The sequence below is a fragment of the Strongylocentrotus purpuratus genome, unplaced genomic scaffold, assembly GCF_000002235.5.
Source record: "Strongylocentrotus purpuratus isolate Spur 01 unplaced genomic scaffold, Spur_5.0 spur5_scaffold_2, whole genome shotgun sequence".
NCBI classification, from domain to species: domain Eukaryota; kingdom Metazoa; phylum Echinodermata; class Echinoidea; order Camarodonta; family Strongylocentrotidae; genus Strongylocentrotus; species Strongylocentrotus purpuratus.
This window is the reverse complement of record NW_022145605.1, coordinates 42,377,178-42,401,237: the sequence shown is the minus strand read 5'-3', so window position 1 is coordinate 42,401,237 and position 24,060 is coordinate 42,377,178. Positions and strand designations below refer to the sequence as shown.

General features: G+C 35.5%; 2 protein-coding genes across 3 annotated transcripts; one reads left to right on the top strand and one right to left on the bottom strand.

Annotated features, from left to right (window-relative positions):
• Positions 1–565: 565 nt before the first annotated feature.
• Positions 566–10,634, top strand: LOC591435 (pescadillo). The gene is made up of 14 exons (XM_030992500.1): positions 566–669; positions 1,848–1,927; positions 2,590–2,743; positions 3,258–3,367; positions 3,921–4,092; positions 4,457–4,546; positions 5,311–5,427; positions 6,002–6,190; positions 6,783–6,916; positions 7,471–7,596; positions 8,021–8,208; positions 8,884–9,062; positions 9,838–10,005; positions 10,324–10,634. The coding sequence occupies exons 1-14, from the start codon at positions 649–651 to the stop codon at positions 10,405–10,407; spliced, it is 1,812 nt and encodes a 603-aa protein (XP_030848360.1). The 5' UTR covers positions 566–648; the 3' UTR covers positions 10,408–10,634.
• A 3,906-nt stretch (positions 10,635–14,540) lies between these two features.
• On the bottom strand, positions 14,541–23,933 carry LOC115926892. 2 transcript variants are annotated; one of them, XM_030992498.1, is made up of 5 exons: positions 23,756–23,933; positions 20,793–20,973; positions 20,337–20,450; positions 18,208–18,271; positions 14,541–17,185 (listed from the first exon to the last, which is right to left on the bottom strand). In XM_030992498.1, exons 1-4 carry the CDS (start codon positions 23,900–23,902, stop codon positions 18,210–18,212), a joined length of 504 nt encoding a protein of 167 aa, XP_030848358.1. In that variant the 5' UTR covers positions 23,903–23,933; the 3' UTR covers positions 14,541–17,185; positions 18,208–18,209. The 2 variants fall into 2 exon arrangements, with proteins under 2 accessions (XP_030848358.1, XP_030848359.1); XM_030992499.1 differs by lacking the exon at positions 18,208–18,271.
• Positions 23,934–24,060: the final 127 nt, after the last annotated feature.

Sequence of the window (24,060 nt, the reverse complement as noted above, 5' to 3'; positions counted from 1 at the left end):
CCCCCCCCCCCCCCCCCCCCCCCCCCCCCCCCCCCCCCCCCCACTGAGCGACTTTTCGGCCGGCGCGATTTTCAAATTTCAAAATATTTTAAAACCCCCCCCCTTGAAAAAATCCTGCGTACGCCCCTGTCCCAAATATTAGTAAAACTCAGATTATCAAGAAGCCATTTAATCTTGTGAATTCAAGGTATGAAATGCATTTCATTAATAAATAATTAAAACTTAAAAGAATACAACATGATGTGCTAATTTCAGTTTCCCTCTTTTCTGTGTACCAGCCTCAGCCTATACCATGAATATAACAGAACATCAACATACGATTAATAATCATAAACCCACAGTGTTCTCCGTAAACCATGGTATTTGGAGTACTCTTACTAGTCTTAGATCTTATCAAACTCTTGCCAAACTTCAAATAAAACGACTCAATTTGAGGACCCCCAAACCTCACAGCCGTGAAATAAAATCGGCAAAACTAATTGTTCATCAAGAAGAAGACTTAAAAAGCGCCTGGTTTATCAAGACTACTAATTTAAAGAGACGTGCGAGAAAAAAAGAACACGTGCGTGCCTTCTAGAAATTCATCAATATTGTGTTGTTTCTTCGTAAGTTGATTAGTAGATTCTTATCGATTGAAAGAAGTCAATCATGGGGAAGGAGAAAAAGAAGGTAAGCGTAAGGTCAAGTATATGTGATAAAACATTTTCCTTTGCTTGTATGTTGTGAGAATTGTCATGTAATTTTAGATTGGCGTGATTGGGGAGTAATACTAGTCCCACATGTCGCATTTTGTGTGTGGTAATATGTACATGGTTTTGCCCAAAACAAAACAGGTAGCCGCGCCGCGCGCCGGGCCGTTTGCATTCATTCAGGAGACAGGCCTTACTTGGCATGCAATCACCTCTTGTAGACTATGGAGAAAAACACTTCATGACAATCCAGACAATATCACAAGTTGAATAGCATGAATAGGGAGGCCAATCCCAATGGCAGTGCAATACCCGCGCGTAAGCCGCCTACGAAGTACGATATGAGTGCTCGTCGACAAATTCAGAAAATTGCCAGATTTAACAAAGAAAGTCCTCGAAAATAAGGATCGTCTTTCGATCAATTTTCGCAGACGTATTTTTTTCATCGACGCTCTACAAGTTTCGGGTTACCAAACCGCCCGCTGGCAATGGATTCGTTCGGCGTAAAAAAAAAAACCTAGTTCACTGTCTACAGTCTACTTAGTTTACTGGGTTGTCCGTCTTCCTGAGGATTTATCGGACATAATGTGAAAGTCTCTGTACAAAGACAATGTAAAATGCATCAAGAAAATCATCACAGAATCAGTTTTTTGCATCGCCAACGCGCCGATCAGAAATATGAAACGTCTGCGAAAATGCGGACGAATCTTTTTTTGAGGACGTATCGGCCTGCGTTTATGCAGAGGATCCTTTTTCTCGGATCAGCGCCCTACATGATTACAATTGCATACTATACCAATGGAGGGTACTGGCTATGCATGCGCATGTGTGAAGTTAGCGACTGTAATGATGAATTGCTTAGATTTACTGAATGGGGATCTAAGATTACAGTCGCTAACGTCACACGCGCGCGCGCGCCCGCACCTACCGTCGGTTCGGTATGCAATTGTAATGTGCAGCAGTTTGCCGTGACACAGGCCTGCCTTTTACACCCTAAAATAGCGCTATTTGACAATTTTGACTGAGATGTTGTGATTTGGGATGCTAAATTTCAGGGTACTAAATCAGTTGCAACTTGCAAATAGGCCTACATGTACATGCTTTAACATTTTGAGTTTACCAATCTTCTTTCAAATTCATATCTTCTCCATGTTACAGTTCAAGAGTGGTATAGCAACAAGCTTCATTACACGAGCATCAGCTGTGAAGAGGCTGCAGTTAAATTTAGTCAACTTCAGGTGAGATACATTGTGTGACCTCAGAATTCAGTGATATCCATTTATCAAGCAAATTTAGAGTCATTCATACCCTTTCTTTTCAGTGAAAAAAATACACGGGGGCTCAGGGCGAAATAGCCCCCGAAATGCCCAAAAGAGCCCCCGAAAATCAGAAAAGAGCCCCCTTAAATTTGCATAGACTTCAATGCAAAACAAATTTTAGAATGTTATTTTCATGCAGGCAAGGTTGAAAAGTAGCCCCCGAAAAATAAATATAAAATTTTAGATTGTAGTCATGCTTATTGTTAATGATGTCACCACCTTTTTAAGGTAGCCTGGCAAATATATTATGCAAGATTCTGAAATGTTAAATTCAAGATGCCAAGTTTGTGTGTTTTCTTTTTTTTTGTTGGAGAGGGGGGAGGGGGTAAAATTGCATCGGTCTACTATACTGTATTAATGTAATTCCTGTAAAGTGTACAAAGATAGACATTCAGACCTGACTATTATTTGTACTTCTTTCCTTTTTTTCCCTTCTTACTTGAATGGGTGGAGTTACCTTTGTAGGTTTTAAATGATCCAACACGAGTAGTGACAAGTTTAAGGAACTGGAGTGATTCTGAACTCTATAATAATTGAAGAAAAGGTATATAATATAATGATAATATTTTATGATTTTACAGGAGACTGTGTATTCTGAAAGGTATCTACCCTGTAGAACCCAAGAGTATCAGGAAAGCTGGCAAAGGACAAAGGCTTCACAGAACCTACTTCAGATTCAAAGACATCCAGTTTCTAGCTCATGAACCCATTGTTGAGAAGTTCAGGGATCACAGGGTATGTATTATAATAGCCGGCCTCAAGTTATGCTGCTTTTAGCCATGGTGCCCTACTCATGGACTCTCATGCCTATTTTAAAAGTTTATGGTCGAGTGATGCCCTCTGCTGTCATGAAATGGACTGCTTTGTGCCTCTTTGGCTGGCCTGTTCCTCAAAACAAGAAATGTAAGGCTGAAAAAAACAGGAATTTTAATATGATTCAAATTTAGCCCAAAGTGTGTGTACAGTAGAAGCAGGATGTAGAAACCAACTATCAAAGTAGCATACATGTATGTTTCTGATAAATGAATATTTCTAAATAATTATTTCAAATTTAATGATTTTTTTTTCTTCTACATACTTGAAGATGAAGTAAGGCTACTGGTTTACTCACCAAATGACATTCATTAATTTATTTCTAACATTTACTTTACTTGATACTTTCTAACATTATATATATGCATTTATATAGATGTATATTTATATGTATATCTATTCTCTTCACATGGCTCATTTCACTCTTGTGTCTCAGGTTTTCGTGAGGAAAGTGAGGAAAGCAAAAGCCAAAAAGGAATGGGCAACAGTGAACAGACTTTGTAGAAATGAACCCAAATATAGACTAGACCACATCGTTAAAGAGAGGTAGGTGCAGAGAGATTGTGATTGTTGTGTTTTATATCTTTTAAAGGCCCACTGCACTACTTGTAGCTACTTGCGCCCTCTATATAACAAACCATGCCTAATCGGTGACCATTGGTCCCCCATGATCCTCTTTTTCTTATGTTAACTGAGAGCTGAGTTGATGAGATAACCACCTGTCCAGTGACCTTGCAGGGCAGTCTAATCCCTCCTGTTAACTATGGCAGATACGCTTTAAGAATTCTCTGTCAATAGAAAATGAATAGCCACAATTTGTCATCCTCTTTTATGAAGAGGTTAGCATGTAACTAATATTTCTCATTATTTTCCGTTTTCTGTTAAACCTCCACATAATTATATTGAATACTGGAAACCAGAATCAGTCGCAGATTGTTAGCAGCAGTCTTTCTTGCAGCATGTAACTTCTGCAAATTACAAAAGAAGAAATCATTATTTTATTTTGTGCTTTGTAATGGACTCTACATGTATGTTGTCTTAGTGTAATGTCAAATGTTCAATTAACAACAAAGTTTTTCTTCCTTTCCGTGTTTGACAGATACCCAACCTTTGTCGATGCTCTGCGTGACCTTGAGGATCCTTTGACCTTGTGTTCATTGTTCAGTACGTTCCGTAAGAATGCCAAGGTCAAAAGTGAAGTCCTCCCTCTCTGTAGACGACTCATCGTAGAGTTCATGAACTATGTCATCGCATCAAGGTCACTCAGAAAGGTCAGCGTAAGAAACTTTCAATGTTATCCTTAACACATACTTTTGTATCTTCTACTCTGTATGTGTTTGTTGAATGCATACTTTCTAGATTGTACTTCACTTGAGAGAATGCAGCTGTAAGAATTTAATAAATCCTCCCATTAGCTAAAGACCTACAAAATGTAGGGGGCGATGTATTAAAACGCCAGTTCTTGTTTGTTTGTTTTGGGGGGGGGGGGGGAAGGAGGGGGGGATTAAAAAAAGTTGGACATATCAGTATATTTACCAACAATCCAGTCCTTAGAAAAGAGAATTAAACTCAACTGGTAGGTTGGTCATGCCCCTATGATGATGTTTATTCTGATGTGGTCTTTGTTTGTTGTAGGTGTTCCTGTCTATCAAAGGGATCTACTTTCAGGTTGAGATTAAGGGTCAGATGTTAACATGGATCATTCCATATAACTTTGGATATCAGGTGAGAACGGTTTATGGTCATTAATTTCACTTCCTTTATTGGTCCATGGTAATACATTGAAATTCTGTTTCTATTGGCTTTGCTACAAGATACAATAATTTTACAGTTATAATACACGTAGAGCATAAAACAAATCACATTAATGAATCACGTTTATGATGCCAAGCCTCCAAATGATTGGCTAGTAAGAGTAAGGCTTTAGCGACTAGGGATAGAGGTTTGAAAATATATTTCCTAAAATGTTAAGTCTTGAGATAGTAGTTCTAAACAAAATTGGATTTGAAAATGTCCACAAATTTATGAAGGCATAATTTCTTTATTGAGCACATTGCTTTCCATTCTTGACCCTTTTTACTGTCCATTCTTGACCATGATACTGACCATTCTTGACCATGATTCAGTGTAAAAACAGATTTGACGGACATGAGGACTTGTTTTCACTCCATTTTTGTTAGCCATTTTGCAGTATCAAGGAATAGATGTGTATTTTGGTTTACTGGATTTATTATTCAGCATTTGATAGAAGAGTGTAGATATAATTACAGTATGTTCCTTGGATTACCAAACGTTGAGATTGAAAAGGCTGACATGGCCATCATAAGATAAAGCTGGGGTTAGAAAACAACTACATTTACATATTCAGTGTATTTAATTTAAGTCATTTCAAAATGATATGAGACATTATTATGATGAATGTTATTGCTGTAGGTGAATATATTATGGTACAAAGTTTTGATGTCCACTTTATCTTTCTCATGTTTCAGGTGCCGGGCGATGTTGATTTAAAGATCATGTCTACATTCACAGAGTTTTACACTACTCTAGTAGGATTTGTCAACTTTAAACTCTACACAAGTCTCAACCTCCACTACCCTCCTAAGGTGAGTTAACTGTCTTCTTCATAGTAGATCAGGCTTCAAGCGTTAATCCCATGTACCGTTAGGACTTGCAGCCAGTCAGGCAACGGTTTCCATGTGTAGAAGTTCATAATTCGCTGACACCAGACTTGGTCGAAATACCATTAATGGGTGTACAAGTCTGCACACAGCAAACCCATAGGCTAATCAAGAAATACCCCGTCTCTCGGAGAGTCTTCAGTTGATGCAAATGTGAGACATGTACTTTACCATATCGGGAAGAGACGGAGCATTACGTAAAGCTTGTTGGTCTAATCCTGATGATTGACAACACCTCTTATTGGGTAAACACACAAACAAATGGTGTTTATTTCCCCATGAGAGCCCTCTGTCTTTAAAAGGGGCTAGAATTTTGAATTTTCAAAATTTGGCAGTTATGCAAGTGACTCTTGGATCATGAATCATGTTACTCAAAAGATGTCATTGCTGGGACATGATGCCAAATACAGCATTATTTATGCATGTATTGCTAAAGTACAGTCACCCAGTCATTATTAATCAAAATGCTTTCTTTAACTTCCCATTTTATACGTCACAGTTGTCAATGGCAGTACAAAGCACAAAGTCAGAAGCAGAACAGGACGAAGTGGACGATGCTGTAGATGACCTCATTGGTTCCTTTGCACATGACCTTGTAAAGGTCAATCAGGGGTCAAGTATTACTGGTGAGGATGAGGAAGACAATGAACAGGATGATGATCAACAAGAGGTTCTCATTGCTGGTGGGGTGAGTAACACTTAATATTATCAAAGATACATACAGTTGAATCAAGCTTCACTTTATTAATGAGCAACCATTTTATGCCATCGAAAGTACTTTGTAATCCCCTACCGTTTCCCATAATTCTCATAGTTCAATGATGTCATTGGATTGTGCCAGTAAACATGACAATTAGCCATTATTATATAAGATCTGGCACATCTGTTTTCATGGGTTAAATATTTTGATTTATGTGGAAACATTTGTTGAAAGATAGTGGTGGTACTTTGATATGACCTTTGATGTGCATACATGTACCTAAAAAAATGACTAATACATATTTTTAAAGAATCCCTTTTGTGTGTGTCTGTATGTCAGAAGAGTTATTTATATACTTTGAAGTTACAGTGAAGACACAAGTCACAAGTAATTTCCCTCCATTACATGGATCTGTTTCAATACTTTTCATTGTGCTGTATTTCTCTCCCTCAGTAATACTGATTAGATTTGTAACTTACCTTTAACAAATTAAATCTAGAGCTTCATTCCTTTGTGCACTGAAAAAGTCTGTAACACTTTCAATTGTATTTTGACTTGACTTATGTTGATTCTTTGTTAGACTGTGGATGAAGAGACCGTGAAGAAGGCAAGAGAAGAGAGAGATGACATGAAAAGGTTCAAGAAGTTGTTTGAAGGATGCAAGTTCTTCCTTTCAAGAGAGGTACCAAGAGAAGCTATCACATTCGTCATCAGGTGAGAATATTACATTGATACAAACAAAACCTGTTGGTACATACAAGAAATGTAAAATATGAGTCATTCTAGCATGGGTGGGCAGTCATGAAGAAAACAAGTGGATTGGTAATGCAGCCTTCTGTACACTTTAAATGATATGACCAGGGGGGTGTTTCACAAAGACTAAGATCGACTTTAAGTTGGAATTTACTATGGCAGGCCATTCATGCCACTGTTTTGCTTTCACCATAATGATTTTTAGAAAATATTTTTTACTTCCAATCATTAAAAAATGTTAATTATGTAGATTTGTGACTGTGATTATGTACGTCCCTTGAGAGACCAATGCCAGTAAACGGTGAGAGCAAACATTGGCATGAGCAGCCTGCCAAAGTTAGTCCAACTTAAAGTCAAATAGTCGATCTTAGTCTCTGTGAAACACCCACAGAATTATTAAGCCTAAAGAACAATGATTAGTGGAATGATCAGGAATGATTATAACTACGACCATAGCACTCTGATTGTATATCATTTATTCATGTTTGTTTGTTTGTTTGTTTGTGTGAATGCAGGTGTTTTGGAGGACAGGTATCATGGGACAAGACAATGTTTGTTGGTGCTCCATATGAAATGTCTGATGAGACGATCACACATCAGATTGTAGACAGACCACAGCAGGATAAGCAGTATTTATCAAGGTATGCTCTCTTTCATTAAAGGTATACTTCTAAATTAGTTTACAGGAGATGAAAAGGCAAGGGAATGGATGCATGCTTAAATCTAGCGCTCTAAGGAATGTCTGTCTGTAATTGAATTACAAAGCTGAATCATAGTTTGAAATAACACTATAGGAGTGGGTTACAATATAGATTGTGTTGGATGTAAACCACAAATAATTCTTAAGATTTTAAAAAGCATCATTAAAAAAATGTAAATCATTCTTGATATTTGTATCCATCATTATTTTATCAACAGATATGTAACCCCTATTTTAACATTTAGCATGTCCTTGTAAGTGAATTATGTGGCAGTGAGTCAAAGTTTGGTGGAAAATTATAGATTTCATTTTCTCTGTAGTTTAACCCCTGTTTCCCTCTCTCTGTCCTCTCTATCGACGTTCAGGTATTATATCCAGCCTCAGTGGGTGTTTGACTGTGTGAATGCTCATCGGCTACTCCCATTAGAGGACTACTTCCCAGGTGTTCCCCTACCCCCTCACCTGTCACCGTTCGTTGAAGACAAAGAAGGTTCATACTTACCCCCTGAGAGGATGGCCATGCAGGATGGAAACCAGAAAACAGAGTCTGATGGTACGTTGGGCTGTCATGATCACTCACCCCCGTACAAAATTGTACAATTCTTCACAACACACAAGAATCTCTCTGCTGTTTCATGACATTGTTTCGCTCTTCTTATTTTTAAACCAAGTGAACAGAAACTGGGCATACTGCTGAAGAGTCACATAGCCTTTTATGTAGTCATGCTGACCCCAAAATCGAATAGAAAACTGGATTTTCTTATTTTCCTTAAATAAAACAGTATTTATATCTCACTAGAAGATTAAATCTTATCTGTTTTACCTGAATATTGATCCAAATGTTAGCTTCAAGCAATAAAGCTTTTACAACAGGAAAATTGATACCGGTTTTAAAATAAATACCGGTATATATTTGTAAAGAAAATAACCCCCTAAATAGATATGAGATATAGTCCAAATCGGAATATGAAAGGCACCTAAAGTTAATGTTCTGCTATCAAGTACATTATGGGAATTATAAAAAGCACCATTAGATTGTTATTTAAAGATATTTCAATGTCTCATCTTAATGGGATGTTTAAAGATGTTAAATGAATACACCATACCAGGAGGAACGAAGCCTGTGAGGACTGATGATACTTTTTCATTTTATGAAATAGAATTATTCTTCTAATGATATCTGAGGTTCTTGGTATAATTTAATGCTTTTACAATCCTTCTCCTACAGATGAGGAAGTTGGGGAGGAGGAAGAAGAAGAGATCATTGGTGAAAGTGAGAATGAAGAAGATTTAGAGGAAGGCCTCAGCAGTGATGATGAGGAGGAGGAGGAGGAGGAGGATGAGACTAGTATAGGTGATGCTGAGAAGAAGAGGTTAAAACAGCTCAGTAAACTAGCACAAAAACAGGTAAGATACTACTAATGAGAATATGAGATATGTAAGGTGCTGAAGGCGCACTTGTGAAACAAAAAACAAACGAAAGAGAGTTCACATAAAAGCATTTGCATTATAAACAGATTTGTTCTAAGATTATTTTTGAAACTTCAACTGATCTGCCATTACAAATCTCTTGAGAGAGAGCATTCCACGGTGAAGGCCCTGCATGGGCAAAGGTTAACTTCCCCACTTAGTATTGAGCTTAGGAAAAACAAGAAATGTGGAGTTTTTAGAGCATAAAGATGGAATGTAATGACTTGTCAAAGGAATACACTCATTCTTACAGGTTTAAATAAAAACATTGTAATTATTCATGAAATTATCTTTGATTGACTCTAAAACTATTACAAAAAAGTGGGATGTTCAAAGCAAAGTACTTAATGGCTTGTCTGTTAAAATATTGACTTTTATGTGTAATTGTGTATTCATGTATATATTACTCTGTGATTAACGGACTGTTGTTTCTGTATTTGAAAGAGTGATAGTTTGTTAACATTACTCCATGAAGCTTTCTATAGCTGAAGTAGAAATAGATTAAAATTGGTGTAGCTTGGATGATCTAGTAATACATGATTGTATTCTCCCATCCTCAGTCACAGGACAAAATAAATCAAAGACAACAACAATTCACCATGGTCATCATTTCATTTGAATGACCAGCTGCCTCACAGTAGCAAAAACATGAATATTCAAACAGTGATTATTTGCATGTTCCTTATATCTATTACTCTCTTTGTACCATCAGACGATGAATCTATCTGTAGCTGAGGGAGAGGTAGAGAAGGTGAATCCTACATGGGACGCGGAGAAGCTAGCTAGACAAGAAAGGAGATTACAAGAGATGATGATCCCCAAGAAGAGGAAGAGGTTATATGATAGACTCATGAAGAAGAAGAAAGAACAAGCCAAGGAGGTGAGCTCATTTCTTATAAAGAAAAATCACTGAAATCTTCAAAGTGGCAACACTATTGTTAATACAATTCCTTTTCCTCAATTGGCAATTAAGTTTGGAAAAAAAATGGAAATGTGAGTTTTTAGCAAATTTGATAATTCTTATTGAAGCATCGCTATTTGTCAACTTTCTGTTTTGTTTTAATTTGTTTTTTATTTTGATTATCTATGTCCATCTACTAAAACCATATTGGTAGTAAAAACAAAATCTCTCAATCTTTATATATCTTGCTTTCCACTGCAAACAATTAATAAAATGAATTAACTGTTTGTCTTGTAGGTACGCAAATTGAAGGAGAAGAGGTTGAAGTATGATGAGGAACAGAAGGTGAATAAGAAGAAGAAGAAGGTGACAGCGATGTAGGACTGATATCATAGATGCCTTATAATAACAGACTCATAAGTAACCATAGATGAATATGGTACTGTGTGCTGACCAATGGAGTATACATACAAGTATGTTCTGCCAGTGGATCAAGAGGACATCATTGTATAATACATGTATAATAAAGATCTTAAAGCCCCACTGTACTACTTGTAGCTACTTGCTCCCTCTATATAGCAAACAATGCCCAATCGGTGATCATTGGTCCCCCATGATCCTCTTTTTCTTATGTTAATTGAGAGCCGAGTTGATGAGATAGCCACCTGTCAGGGACCTTGCTGGGTGGTCTAATCACTCCTGGCCAAACTAGTGCAGATGGGCTTTAAAGGAGTAACAAATAGAGCACAAATATTGAGATACTTTAGATCATGATTGAGTGATCTGAATTGCTGCCGCCTCTAATGTATTTTGCATTACAATTTTGGAAAGCAAACATCTGCTTGGGAATCAGTCAAATCAAAGATTTTTCTCTGGCAGACGAGCATAAAAAAGAAATTGGACAAATATTTCCCTTTCACGTTCATTGGATAATGGATGTTCATATCATACTATAGCTCCTCAGCAATCAAAATATGTATGAGGAAGATCATTATCTCCTGGTTTGATCCAGTATTTGATCCGGTAATACTTGATCTAGATACAGAACGTATATAACTTTTGTTATTAGTTCGACTCAACTTTTTTCCATCATGCTTTAATTCTGTATGTTGATGAATAAATAAATGAATTCTATCTTCTGCAGGCACGTATAGATATATTGGGTCATAAATGAATGTCAAATAACCACGAGTTAAAATTCATGTAATCCGTTACTATGAAAGTATTCACATTGAAATTATGACTAAAATACATGTTAAAGTACAGTCAAACCTGTCTACAGCGACCACCCAAGGGAAACACAAAAAGTGGCCTTTGTAGACAGGTTCCTTTAGTACATGATTCAATGAGAAACCATTTTCAAGGGAAACAAAAAATGTGGTCCTTGTAGACAGGTGGTCACTAAAGGAGGTTTGACTGTAATACGTATTGGTCAACTGTTCATGGATTATGCCTGTGAAAATGGCTTTTATTTAGTTGGGACATTGGATTTCGATTAATTGACCTTACTAATTGTATGGATTTTATATGTAAATTGGTCTTTGTTTCCTAGATGTATGGCCAGAAATATTTTGTTAATCATGATAATGGCAACAACTTCTAAGTGAATCTGTCCTATTGAAGGCTTTCTAAGAATGAAGAAGATCTTTGTTGCAGTTTGCTATGTCTCTGTACATTACCGAAGTGTCAAAATTTGATAATTAATCATAATTTATATGCTACCCCCTGACCTGTTAAATGTTACTGTATTGTAGATGAGCTATCTGGATATCGTCATGTTAGTACTGATTGTTGATTAACTACAGTAGCTATGTACAGAAGAAGAAATTCACATCACAAATCTACATTTTTTATTTGGATAATTATTGCTGAGTAAACATACATGATCATCCTTCACAAAATTTTTAAAGAAATTGGGGGGGGGGGGAGGACCTCGTCTGAGAGAATATTTCCAATTTTAGCCGTTGTCATCACAAATATATATTTTGTGCAACTATATAATTGCAGTGAAAATGTCGTTCTTATTCTCATAGATTGAAGAACATACATGCATGGAGAGAGAGAAAAAGAGAGAGAGACAAACGGAATAATCAAGAAAATGAGTGAAAGAGACGGGAGAGAGAGAGAAATGGAGAGAGAAAATGAGTGAAAAAGAGAGGAACAGAAAAAAGAGAGGAACAGAAAAATGAGTGAAAGAAAGAGAAGAAGCAGTTATCAGAAGGAACTCGAAAGAGATTGTATCTATATTTGATAAAATGAAAGAATTACATTGACACAAGCCACAGTATACAGTTATAAAATTTTATTTTTTTGAAAGTGCACTGTTTGAAGCAGATTTTCAAAATGTAATTCTTTATAAAAGATGATGAGACAATACTTCCATTCATTCAACATGTAAGAAATGAAGGCCACATCTGGATTCATTCTGGCAGGGCAGGGTAGTGCATTGACAACTACTCTCAGCTACTCTGAACATGCATATACCACATGTATTGGACAACATATATGTACTTGCTCGATGTATGTCTTTAGACTTGGAGGTAATATGATACAGGCAATGACCTAATTAATACAAAGACAAACTCTTGATGACACAGTATACTTAGAAATGTACAAATAGAGCATTAAAATAGAAAGGAATTGTATCTTTGCTCTATGGCATGTACCTGTAGTATATCATTAGAAACGTCTTACGATACAAGATTCCCCATACATTCAGGGCAATGTTGATAGATCCTTTTCATATGCAGATTCAATATTATTCATTAATTTTCGAAAAAATATCGATCAAAATTCATCACATAACTATCTTCCAGTAATTCATTACTTCAAATTCAAGACGATTCATTTCACATTTTAAAAAAAATTATTTTGATCCTATTTATCTGCCTTTTAAAAGAACTTACAGCCAAGTGTTGTTGACGTTAGTTTTGACTGATTAGCTGTCATTCATATCTTAACTATATCATTGAGTGAAAACAAACAAGATCTACGAAGTGTATTGTTTCATGTCATCTTGTGCAATGTGCATCAACTACACAAGTGTGACATTAATTCAACCCATCACACTATACATTAAACCAGAACAACACTTCATATCAATCTTTATTCACTAACATATGCATGTAAATACATCAACATCCTTAATACTTGTCCACTATTAATACCTCCAGCAAAACCATATTAATTTGTCCTGTATTAGGAATTTCATTAGAATTTGTTCTGTGAATGCATGTAATGAAATTATGAGGTAAACCACAGTATAACAATAGGAATTGATTGACAGTGCTGAAATACATGGAGCTACAAAGACAGAGAGAAAGAGTTGGAATGATGGAAAAGGAATGGTGAGATAAGATAAAAAGCAATATTTGGATTTCACTGATTATTTGAGAAAAAAAACTATAAAACTATAAAACTACTTATAGTGTCAATGTATAATGTAATTTCCCACATATGACCAATGTACAGTCTTTTTGTCATGGAATCAATATAAAACAACTAAGATTTCTTACAAAGTGCTTAATATAAATCAAATATAACAATTAGCAGCTTTGATTTCTTACACAATATCAATAGTATCGCAAGCATACATCAACCTTCCCAGCATCATTCTATGAATATCCCACAAGTGTTGATTAAACTCATATAATTTGTCAAATAAAGCTATTAATTCTTAAAATCTTTACCTATACTATCATTTGTTATGAATTTGTTCAATAGCATCTATAGAATATATAATAACTATGGGTTACAGAAAATATACACAAATCATAAAACTATGAGAGCGGACAGAGTAGCAATTGATAGAAATCAAAGAAGAATCACACACAAAGCAAATATATACAAACAAATAGTGAGTAGAATGTTTGAAAAGAGAACTACACAACCAGTGTAATTTACAAGAAAAATATAAAGCTATTACTCATCAGGATTAGTAAGGATAGAGGAATGTGTTGCTAATACCAGATGGGAATATTATTCATACATGAAGAAACAATTTTCTCAGAATAGTGTTTTTTTAATTACATGAGAGTATATTATATATTTCATATTTTTTTTCTAAATACAGTAAAACCTGCTTTAGTGACCACCTATCTACAAAGACCACATTTTTGTTTCCCTTGAAAATGGTTTCTCATTGAAACATGGACTAAAGGAACCTGTCTACAAAGACCATTTTTGTGTTTCCCTTGGGCGGTTGCTATAGACGGGTTTGACTGAACATATAATCACCCAGAAAGCAACAAAATAATATCTACAAATCATGTTTTATCCTGCATACCTACAGTATTTAAAAAAAATAGAAAATAAAAGAAATCTATATCTATAATTATAGTTCTCTGAAACAACAGCCCAGTGATTTCATTTCATTTTTTTCTTCTAAATTCAGTTAGAATTTCAGATACATATAGCTTCACTTCATACAGGATAAACACAAGGACATCCATTCCCTTTATATGTACATGGCCATTGGGAACATAATCAAAGCAGGAAGGAAACTTAACAGCGGACTTTCAAACAAAATTCATGTATGTGCACTTACATAGACTCTTTTTGTCTTGTTTCTACGAAAATATCTCTCTTCTACAAGCTAGTACATGTAGCTTGTTATCGGATACATACATCCTTAAAGACAATTCAAAAATGGCCTGCATACAGATTGGAATAAAATCAACAATGCAAATGCCCTTTCTTTCACAAAATAAACTGCTTTGTAAAGAAAGAGTGACTTTATACATATATATATATATATACCAGGTAATGGAACTATCTATAGACAGAGCAATAAGGGATTGATAGAAAGAAAAACAAAATTCTAATAAAATACCTCGCACAAAAAGGTTAAAGAACAAATACTGCACCAAGGCACTGTGACTGGTGACGATATTTTAACAAAGTTGAAGTAGATTTACATTGTAGAGAATATATCCATACTGTCTTTATAAAAGGACTCCAACAACAGTATATCTTACATGTTACCTGTATTCTCTTACAAAGGCACTATTCAGATACCAAACACAGATACTGAATTAACTGTCCTCATGAATCTATGTGTATGTACAGCACATTGATCCACTAATTCATTGAAGATCTAACTTATCAAGACTGTAAATACAGACTTCCGTTATAATTCTACAATGTTAGCATTGTTCACTCTATTCAATTCAATTTATTCAAGTTTACTCAAATTGTAAACAACCTCATACAGACAAAGTTTTAACCAAATATGAATGGAATCATGTTCTCCCATACTAAATGATGTAGTAGTATTGCATTATCACTCTTTTTTCCAATTTGGACAATTTTATGAACATCAGAGTGAAGTATCCTCTTTGGCAAAACACAACAGATATCTGAAATAACAAGATTTAACAGAGTATTCACTTCTTGTTCATGTACATCATGAACTCATGCAATTAAGACAGGACTAAACATATTTTCCTTTCAAAATAAGAATGATTGAGAGGGCGAGCGGTAACATAAAATATGGGTTCAAAATTTCTTCTAGTTACCTGAGATGACATCTTTCCTACATGTCATTACTCATAAATTCAGCAAGAAAATAACAATGGCAGTAATTGATTTAGTGCTTGTGCATGGTACACCAAGACAGGGTTAAACGGTTAACTGATACACAATGAGAACAGAGCAGACAATGGGGAAATATACAGACAGGAATGGTAGAGAGATAATTGGACATGAATGCAAATGAGTCATTCAATGTTTCACTTCAAGACGGATGTTGTCTGTCATTCCATCGCTATGTCATGTTGTACATGTACTGAATGTAATGAATATATCATATAACTGATGATCACATGGAAACCAAGACAGATAGACAGACAGACAAACAGACTACAGACTACCTAACATTCACCTGATGATTATTTAGTATGTAAGAGCAATAGGAGGAGTATCAGGAAATCTGTGTGTGTATCATGTTCAAGCCCCAAACGACTTTAGTGCAGTTTTAGGCAGTGGTATGTTATCCCATTGGTCTCTACATGTAATTAATTTTCTTCTAATGCGCATTTCAAATGACTTTCAAATGACTTTCAATCTAAGTATCATTTAACTCAGTTGTCAATGGATTAAATGGCAGGACAATAATAGAACCATGCATATATTAACTTCTGAAAGCTTTGGCAGCAGAGAAAACCTGTGGATATTTCAACACCTACTGAGAATAAGAAAATGAAATACTTACAGGAAAATATACAAAATAGGATCTAATAGAAACTTGTTTACCATCCCAAAAAGGAAACTCTGAAGAAGAAAAGGAAAAAAATGTACAAAGAACAAACATTCATGTTCTCTTTTCAACACCACTTTTTGATATAATATTTTTCTACTTCTAAGTAATATTTGTGCATCTATATGTACATACGATGTGCAATGCTCAAATCTCCTCTTGTACCGATACGTGGAGCTCTAAATGATGCCCATAGGATGTCATACCTAATGTTTATAAACCACAAATGCTTATATTTTGGACCCATAAACATTGAAAGCTATAAAAGCACACAACCTTCAGTTTTATTCCAAACCACACTGCATAGATGCACACTGCATTATCCACAGAGGGGGGCCCAACAATCAGGCTGCATTTTGACAGGTCTCTGAGAGTCTGAGTACAGACTTCACATAGTAAGATGTCACTCCATTCATCATAAAAGAACTACAACTCATGGATTATGTTCATTTGATCAAGGTTTCATACGTTTCCTAATGTTCTACAGTCAAGAAATCCGATTTGCTAGCTTTGGTCTCTCCAATGTTTCTCCACATTTTTTGTAAGAATTATTTTCTCCATTACATCATAAAACAATTCACAAAACATGAAGTCAAACAGTCAGGAATGAAGTCAAACATTCAGGAATGAATCAAAAGAAATTTTAGGAATGAATCAAAAGAAATTTCATGAATTTCATAGGTTTAAGAGCAGGGGATTATTTCAAAAACAGATATCATATAAGATATCTCAATTATGCACCCCTATCTCAGTTTTGGAAGATGCCAAAGTAACACTTCACTACTTAGAACTGGATCAGACAATTATTCGTTTCAAGGGTTGATCCTGCATGCATCCTCTCCTTGTGTAATAGTTCTTTCTGAATCCCTGGATAAGATGCTTCACTCTAATCTTTGTCTCGTTCTGCAGAGAGGGAGAGGGAACGAGATGGAGATGAAGATGGAAGAAAGAGGAAAATGAGAGTTAGTAAATAAACTATGTTTATGTACTAGAATAATATGTGTTGAAGACATTTCAAGTTCTGATCTATCCAATATGAGCTCAGTCATCAGTCATCACTGTCAAACTATTTTTGTGTGACTCAGTTCACCAAAATCTTTGTGTACAGTGTACGTTCTAAAAAATGTAAACGTAAACCTAGTATCAAAAAGGAACATGTCCAATTGTAAGAACCTAACAACACTTTTTTTTCTTCCTTTTACTAATCCAAGGTTTCAGGTAAATTTTGACAATTTTCCTAATCAATGATGGATTCGATTACTGTCCATATTCCATTACTGAGAAAAAATACAATCTTTTTGATAAAATTTCAGATATAAAAATTGTTTTGCAATTCAAGATACTTTCATTACCATTTATATATGCCTACCACAGAGTATATCTGTTTCATGTAAGATGATGTAATAAACTAGGCATGCCAGATAGTTTGCTATCCTTCATGAATTTAGGTCACTTATCCAATCAAAATGATTTGAAAATGAAAAGAAACATACCATTTAAGGAAAAGAATCATTATGGAAACAAACACCAATAACTTCTGCTAAATGTTGTCAACAGAAGGATTAAAGATCACACTTCATACAAAAAACAATGTTTAAGAAACATTAAATGATAGACAAATCATCAACTCTTTGAATATTATACCATTGATATTTTTATCACACTCCCATTAATTAACTTGTAATAAGTGTACAGGATTCATAGCTTACATACATGTCAAAGACAGTGCTTTTTCATGGTAATTCTTTGTCTGCAATTTGATGGCGGTTTGGTTTGTTTTTTCTTAATACATAGTGATAGCCACAATCTTGTCACAACTGTGCGCTTAGGATGAAGAGTATTTTCCCTCCACAATGCATACAAGACGGATATTACACACATCAGATATTACTGATTTTTCTTAAATACAAAGTGACGTTTTATACCATTAAGAGAGCTCAGGAACAGGCTGCTGTTTAACACCATCAATAGGAGGCTTGATCTCAGGACCTAACAGGGGGGGTTATGTGGTGATACAGATGGGTGGGTATAGGGAAGGGGTGTAAGATGGTACGTGTATAGGGTGGGGTGGGGTGTGGTGATGATTAGAATGGTTAGTGGGGGAGGGTTAGTGAGGGAGGGTAAGTGAGGAAAGGTTGTGTGATATAGATGAAGTGGTGCAAGACAGAATGCAGTTAAAATGGATGTGTGATATTAAACGCAATATAACATAATGTACATAAATTGATGAAAGATAAATCATAATCATATGGAAATAAATGTGATATGTTTGAGTATGGTTAAGACAAATAAATTTGGGTTTAAGAGTGTAGATGTAACGATGATCATGAAAGTGTAGATGTAATGATGATCATGAAAGCAAAAATAACATATACCATGAATCATCATGACATGGTAATGCACATTTGCATAATGTTAAGTAATGATGGATGGTTAGATAATGGGAAAATATAAGCAACAAAATTATATCACAAAATAAAAGAAGGACAGAGCACAAACAGACAATGAAATCAACAATGCAATAGTGGTTTGGGGTTAAATGAATGAAAGTAAAGGGGAAGAAGTTTGAAAAGAGCAAAGACAATTAGCTTTCATAGAATGCGCAGTATCATTTAGTTTTCTGCATCAACAGAGAGAAAGATTGTAAAGAATTATAGAAACAGGAGAGAATCGATAAAAAGAAATTACATTTTACACAGTCTGCTTATTTACTTCAGATACAGACACAATATATCATATATACATGTACATGTAAGTTCTTTGCAACTGCTATATATATATATGACATAATTTTCTGAAATGAATGATTGGTTTGTTTGTTTGTTTTTTAATGTGTTTTTCAACAGGATTATAAGACTGTTAAATAGAACAAATTTAGATACTTCAGCGGCCTATATTGACATCTAAAGGAGAAAAACAGATCCTGGCATAATTGGATACAAGAGGAAGAACATAAGAGCAACAAGCATTTTACATGGAACATTTTCAAAACAGAAAAATAAAAATCAATTGCTACAAGAGAAGTACACGAGTCATAAAGATTGGAAGAGAGAGACAAACATTTATTGCATTTCACATCGAGTGCAGCATTAGCTGTGCAACCTCAAACTCCCAGCAAACTAGCAAACAACACCCTGACTGGATGGGGAGGCTTGAAAGCAGAAGTTTTGTATAATTCCAGAAATCCTAGGAACTATTGAATTTCCATTTCTCTTCTCTTCAAAGCAAGTTCCCATCTGGGCGCTGTTTCATGCAACTGTCACAATTCTTAACTTCTTGGACATCCCATATAATGTGTTATAGAATTAACACACTTTTCTATAGGATGCCACTGAACTTAGACTTGATAAGGTTTCAAGAAACTGGCCCCGGGTGATTTAACATAGCCTTTGCCACAGAATCTATCAACTCTTGCCTCAATGTTATCTATAAATCACACAACCCGTCTTTGCCAGGAGTAATTCCATGTAAAACTACAGGTTTGATTTATAGAATTGACCCGTTACAATTATAATTAACTATTTTGTATAGCCTCAGTCATTTAAATGTTAATGACTAATGATTTATGGTTTATTGAGATACAGCTGTTGTAAATGACAGAATGTTAAACCAAATATATTTACAAAAGCTATAGGTTGACACATCTCACAGTCTTCTCTTGTTGTCTTGTTGGCATGAATTTACATGAACACCAAGTACATGATTGTCATTTCCTTCTTCATACAGGTATGCTGAGAGAAAACAGCATGAAACATGTGTTTCTATTTTACAAATAAACAGAATGTTTGTCCTTTCAAAGAATAATTTTACTTTATGTTCATCTTCTTGGTTATATTTCATTCTACAATACTTAGTATTACTTCAATGTTTAATGTGAAGAAGTTTCTAACAACGCTGGGAATGAGTTATTCACCTATTTAAGCTGCTTCAGTGTGCATAGACAAGGAGCACATCAATTTGGGTGGAAATTGAAATGATTTGCTTTCTCAGAAAAGGTTGGCTTAGATACAAAGGCATTAAAGCGATGATAGGGATCGGACTGAGGAGTAATTACCTGCATCCTTCACCGCTAGATGTTTGGCCAGACGAGCATTCTTCTTCTCTAGTTCTTGTTTCCATGTTGGAGTGCCCATTTTATGACCTGCAGGTACGCTGATCGTTGGAACCTCTGCAATCCAATGAAAAGTAGAAGAAAATGTTCCACTGTACAGAAATGTTGGCTACTTAAAACATTTACAAAATGTTATGACAAGAATTCCCCACATGTATTTGATCATTCATAATTTACAAAAGCTATATTTTTTATTTTGTTTATTATTGTGTATTTATTGTGTATTTCTATTGCCATCCAATTGACAAAAGCCTTTGAGTGTATAGTATGTACATTGTATAACAAATAAAGCACTTAAGAGTAATGGTTAGAATTTCAAACCTCTTAAATCAAGCTATAAAGTACCACTTGATCTTTATCTCAAGTATGTTTGATTGAATAGACAGCTAGTGCACTAACCTGCTGCAATGGTATGTCTCTTAAGCACTTTTTCTGACTTCTGTGACTCAACAGATCCTTTCTCTTCGTTGTCAAGCGAGGGCATCTTAGGAAATAGCTTCCTCTTTTCCACCAGCTCTTTCTTCCATAGTGGAGTGTTGTTATTACTTGTCTCTATCGTATCTTTGGGTGACCTCATTGGCTGCAGAGGGTCAGAGGTTAGGGGTCATTATAAGAATGATATATAAGAATGTACATACGGTAATCATGGTATGATGGGATAACAGGATTTTTATGAGTTGAATTATGAATACGTGTCACTTTATTTTAGAAATCTTGGGGATACAATTATGTACGTTCATGACAAATATTCATTATTTCATGTGGGAACTCACGGCCTTCCATATTAAATTACCAGACATACACATAAGTCATGACTTTACATGCAATTCTATGGTGGACTTTAAGCTATTCCATGTCTTTTCATAAATCCAATAGATTTGTATCTATCTTTAACACTTTGGCCTGATTTGTAGCACCCCAACAATTTAAATTTAACAAATTAATTTCCTTCATATACACGATTTCTCTTACAAGAATAAGAAGTATAAAAAACCAATAGTCCTTCAAAGAAATTAGTAACAGAATGAAATTTCACATTGACAGAAAAAAAAACATCTTACCAACAACGGTTCAATGCATTCACACATACATGTATAATGACAAAATGGCTACACCCATAAATAACCAACACAGAATGAATTCAGTGTAATAGAACAATTTGACTTTAAATCAAATAAAGGTGTTGAAAAAAAGGCAAGAATAGTAAGTTATACTTCAAAGATAGTAGCATTGACTTGTATTTGCTTGAATACAATGTTAAGCTTTGGAATATAAACTAAAAACATAACTTGAGCTGAAAACTACAATGAGTTTACCAAAACCAAATAGCATCTGAAAAGTAAAAGGATGCCTGTTTCTAAGCAAACACAGCATACAGCTACTCTACTGGCACAAACCTCAGACATACAGTCCAAATAAAAAAGTAAATTGTTCTATCATCATAATAGTCAACAATTGTAGGAGGTGGAGTTTCAAAGTAATTATTCAACATTTTGAGGCTGAAATACCAAAGCTAAATGCTCTTTTTAAGTCAATGCTACTACCTTTTTAACATGTGCACAACAGAAATAAACATGAAGGCTATAACAGAAGATTGAAACCAATAGCAAAAGATAAGGAATATAAGAAACCAGACACCCCAAACACCCAGTGCAGAATGAAGAAGTGCAACAGATGAATTTTATCCGCAGAGAATGAGGCAGAAAAATTGTGATTTGCTTCAAATAAATCATATGCATAATTTTTTTTGACAGATGCATAATCATGTAAAGTGTTTTGTGCTTGCATTGAGTAAAAAGCAGAGATTGATCTAAAGAGAGCAGGATGACGATGATATCCCCTTAATATGATCCATTGAATATTGAAGAGCAGCAAAGAGAAGGAGATCCACCCTATAGATGACACATCTTATAATGAAGATCAACAAACTGATGACAGGCCAAGAGAAAAGAAAGGAGGAAACATGTAGAGTAGCTCACTTGGGAAGGATTGCATTGAATATTTGAAACAGTGAAAATAAAGAAATGATCTACAGAAATGGTTGAGGAGGAATGAATATGGTATGAAAATAGAGCAGAGCAAGATACTGGACATAAAATAATAAGTAAGAAAATACCTCTAAAAATGGGCATAGTGGATGGTCTGACAATAGTCCCACATATAGGAGTAACTTGAGTTATTATAGAAACACATTGATTGATCTGAACAACGGATGAGGTGCAAGCAGGATTTACGGTAGAGTGATCAAGGACAAGAACAACAAATAACTCACAAAAGGCACAAACAGGCAAAAACAATGAAGGCAAGAGTGGGAAGGCATTACATGCAAAGAGCATTTAAATAAAAAGCAGAGAGAAGCCAAAATGACATGTGTTTTGTGCTATGAATTCTTCAGCTGCCTCATTGGCAGGTACATGTAGGTGAAGGTAGGAGGTGAAGAATTCAATAGCACAAACCAAATTGAAGAAAAACATTGAAAATGAACTTTTAAAATCAGAAAGGGCTTTACTTAAGTGCAAGAGAAAATATAAGAAAGTATAATATGGGGAAGAATGGGTATCACAGGCATATCAGGTAAATGAGGGATATACAAACAGTAACAGACTCAAGGAGAGGGATTGATGTATGAATGAAAAGACAGACCAGGTGAAGAGACAGCAAGAGTATTGCAGGAAAGAAATGCAATAAAGTTTTAAGGCAAGCCAGACTTTATATAGGAGACGGGTTTATGCTCCCATAAAGAAAATAGCAAATAGGTTGGGAAGAAGAGAAGTTACAGATCATGTAAGCATGGAGCAAGACATAAAGAGACAAAAACAGACAGTAACAGGGAGAATGCGAGAGAGAGAGAGAGAGAGAGAGAGAGAGAGCAAGAGAGAGAGAGAGAGAGAGAGCGAGACAGAGACAGAGAGAGAAGGCAGACAGTCTCGGGGATAGAGGGGGAGAGAGAGGGGAGACGGGGAGAGAGAGAAAGAGAGAGAAAGAGAGAGAAAGAGAGACAAAGAGAGAGAAAGAGAGAGCAAGAAAGACAGACAGACAGACAGAAATAAAGGGGAGAGAAAGAGAGAGAGAGAGAAGGGGTGGGGGTAAGGAGGAATCAAGACGGGAAACATTTCAATACAGTGAGACTTGCAATGGAAAGGTAAAAAGGAATATTTTCAAGGACCACAAATCACAGTGCAAAGGCATGCAGTCTGAAAGAGAGACACAGAAAGGTAAACCAAGGATAAGCATAGAAGAACTTGCAGGGAAAGGCTTTCAATACTTCAAGGTGCAAGATAGACAAGAATGGTATAAAGGACAAGGTGCAAGGAGAGAGGGATGAACCAAAGAACACCGTGCCAAGGTAGAATGAGACTCACAACGATGTTGCCGCCAGACATCTTTCTTTTCTGCATCCTCTCACGTGCTTCCCGTTTCCATTTAGGCATGCTGGAGTCAGAATCACTGTTTTTATCCTCAGTCACAATCGTCACCTTCTTCTGTTCTTGTTTCTTTGGTGCCTCCATCTTGCTTTCTGATTTTGTCACAATTGTGACTTTCTCCTTTGTTGGCTCTTCTTTCTTAGAGTCTGTTTTCATAAATACTTTAACAGGTTTCACCTTGCTGGTTTCTTCCTGTTTAATTTTTGGTATATCTGTTTTTGGTTTTGAAACGATAGGTTTCT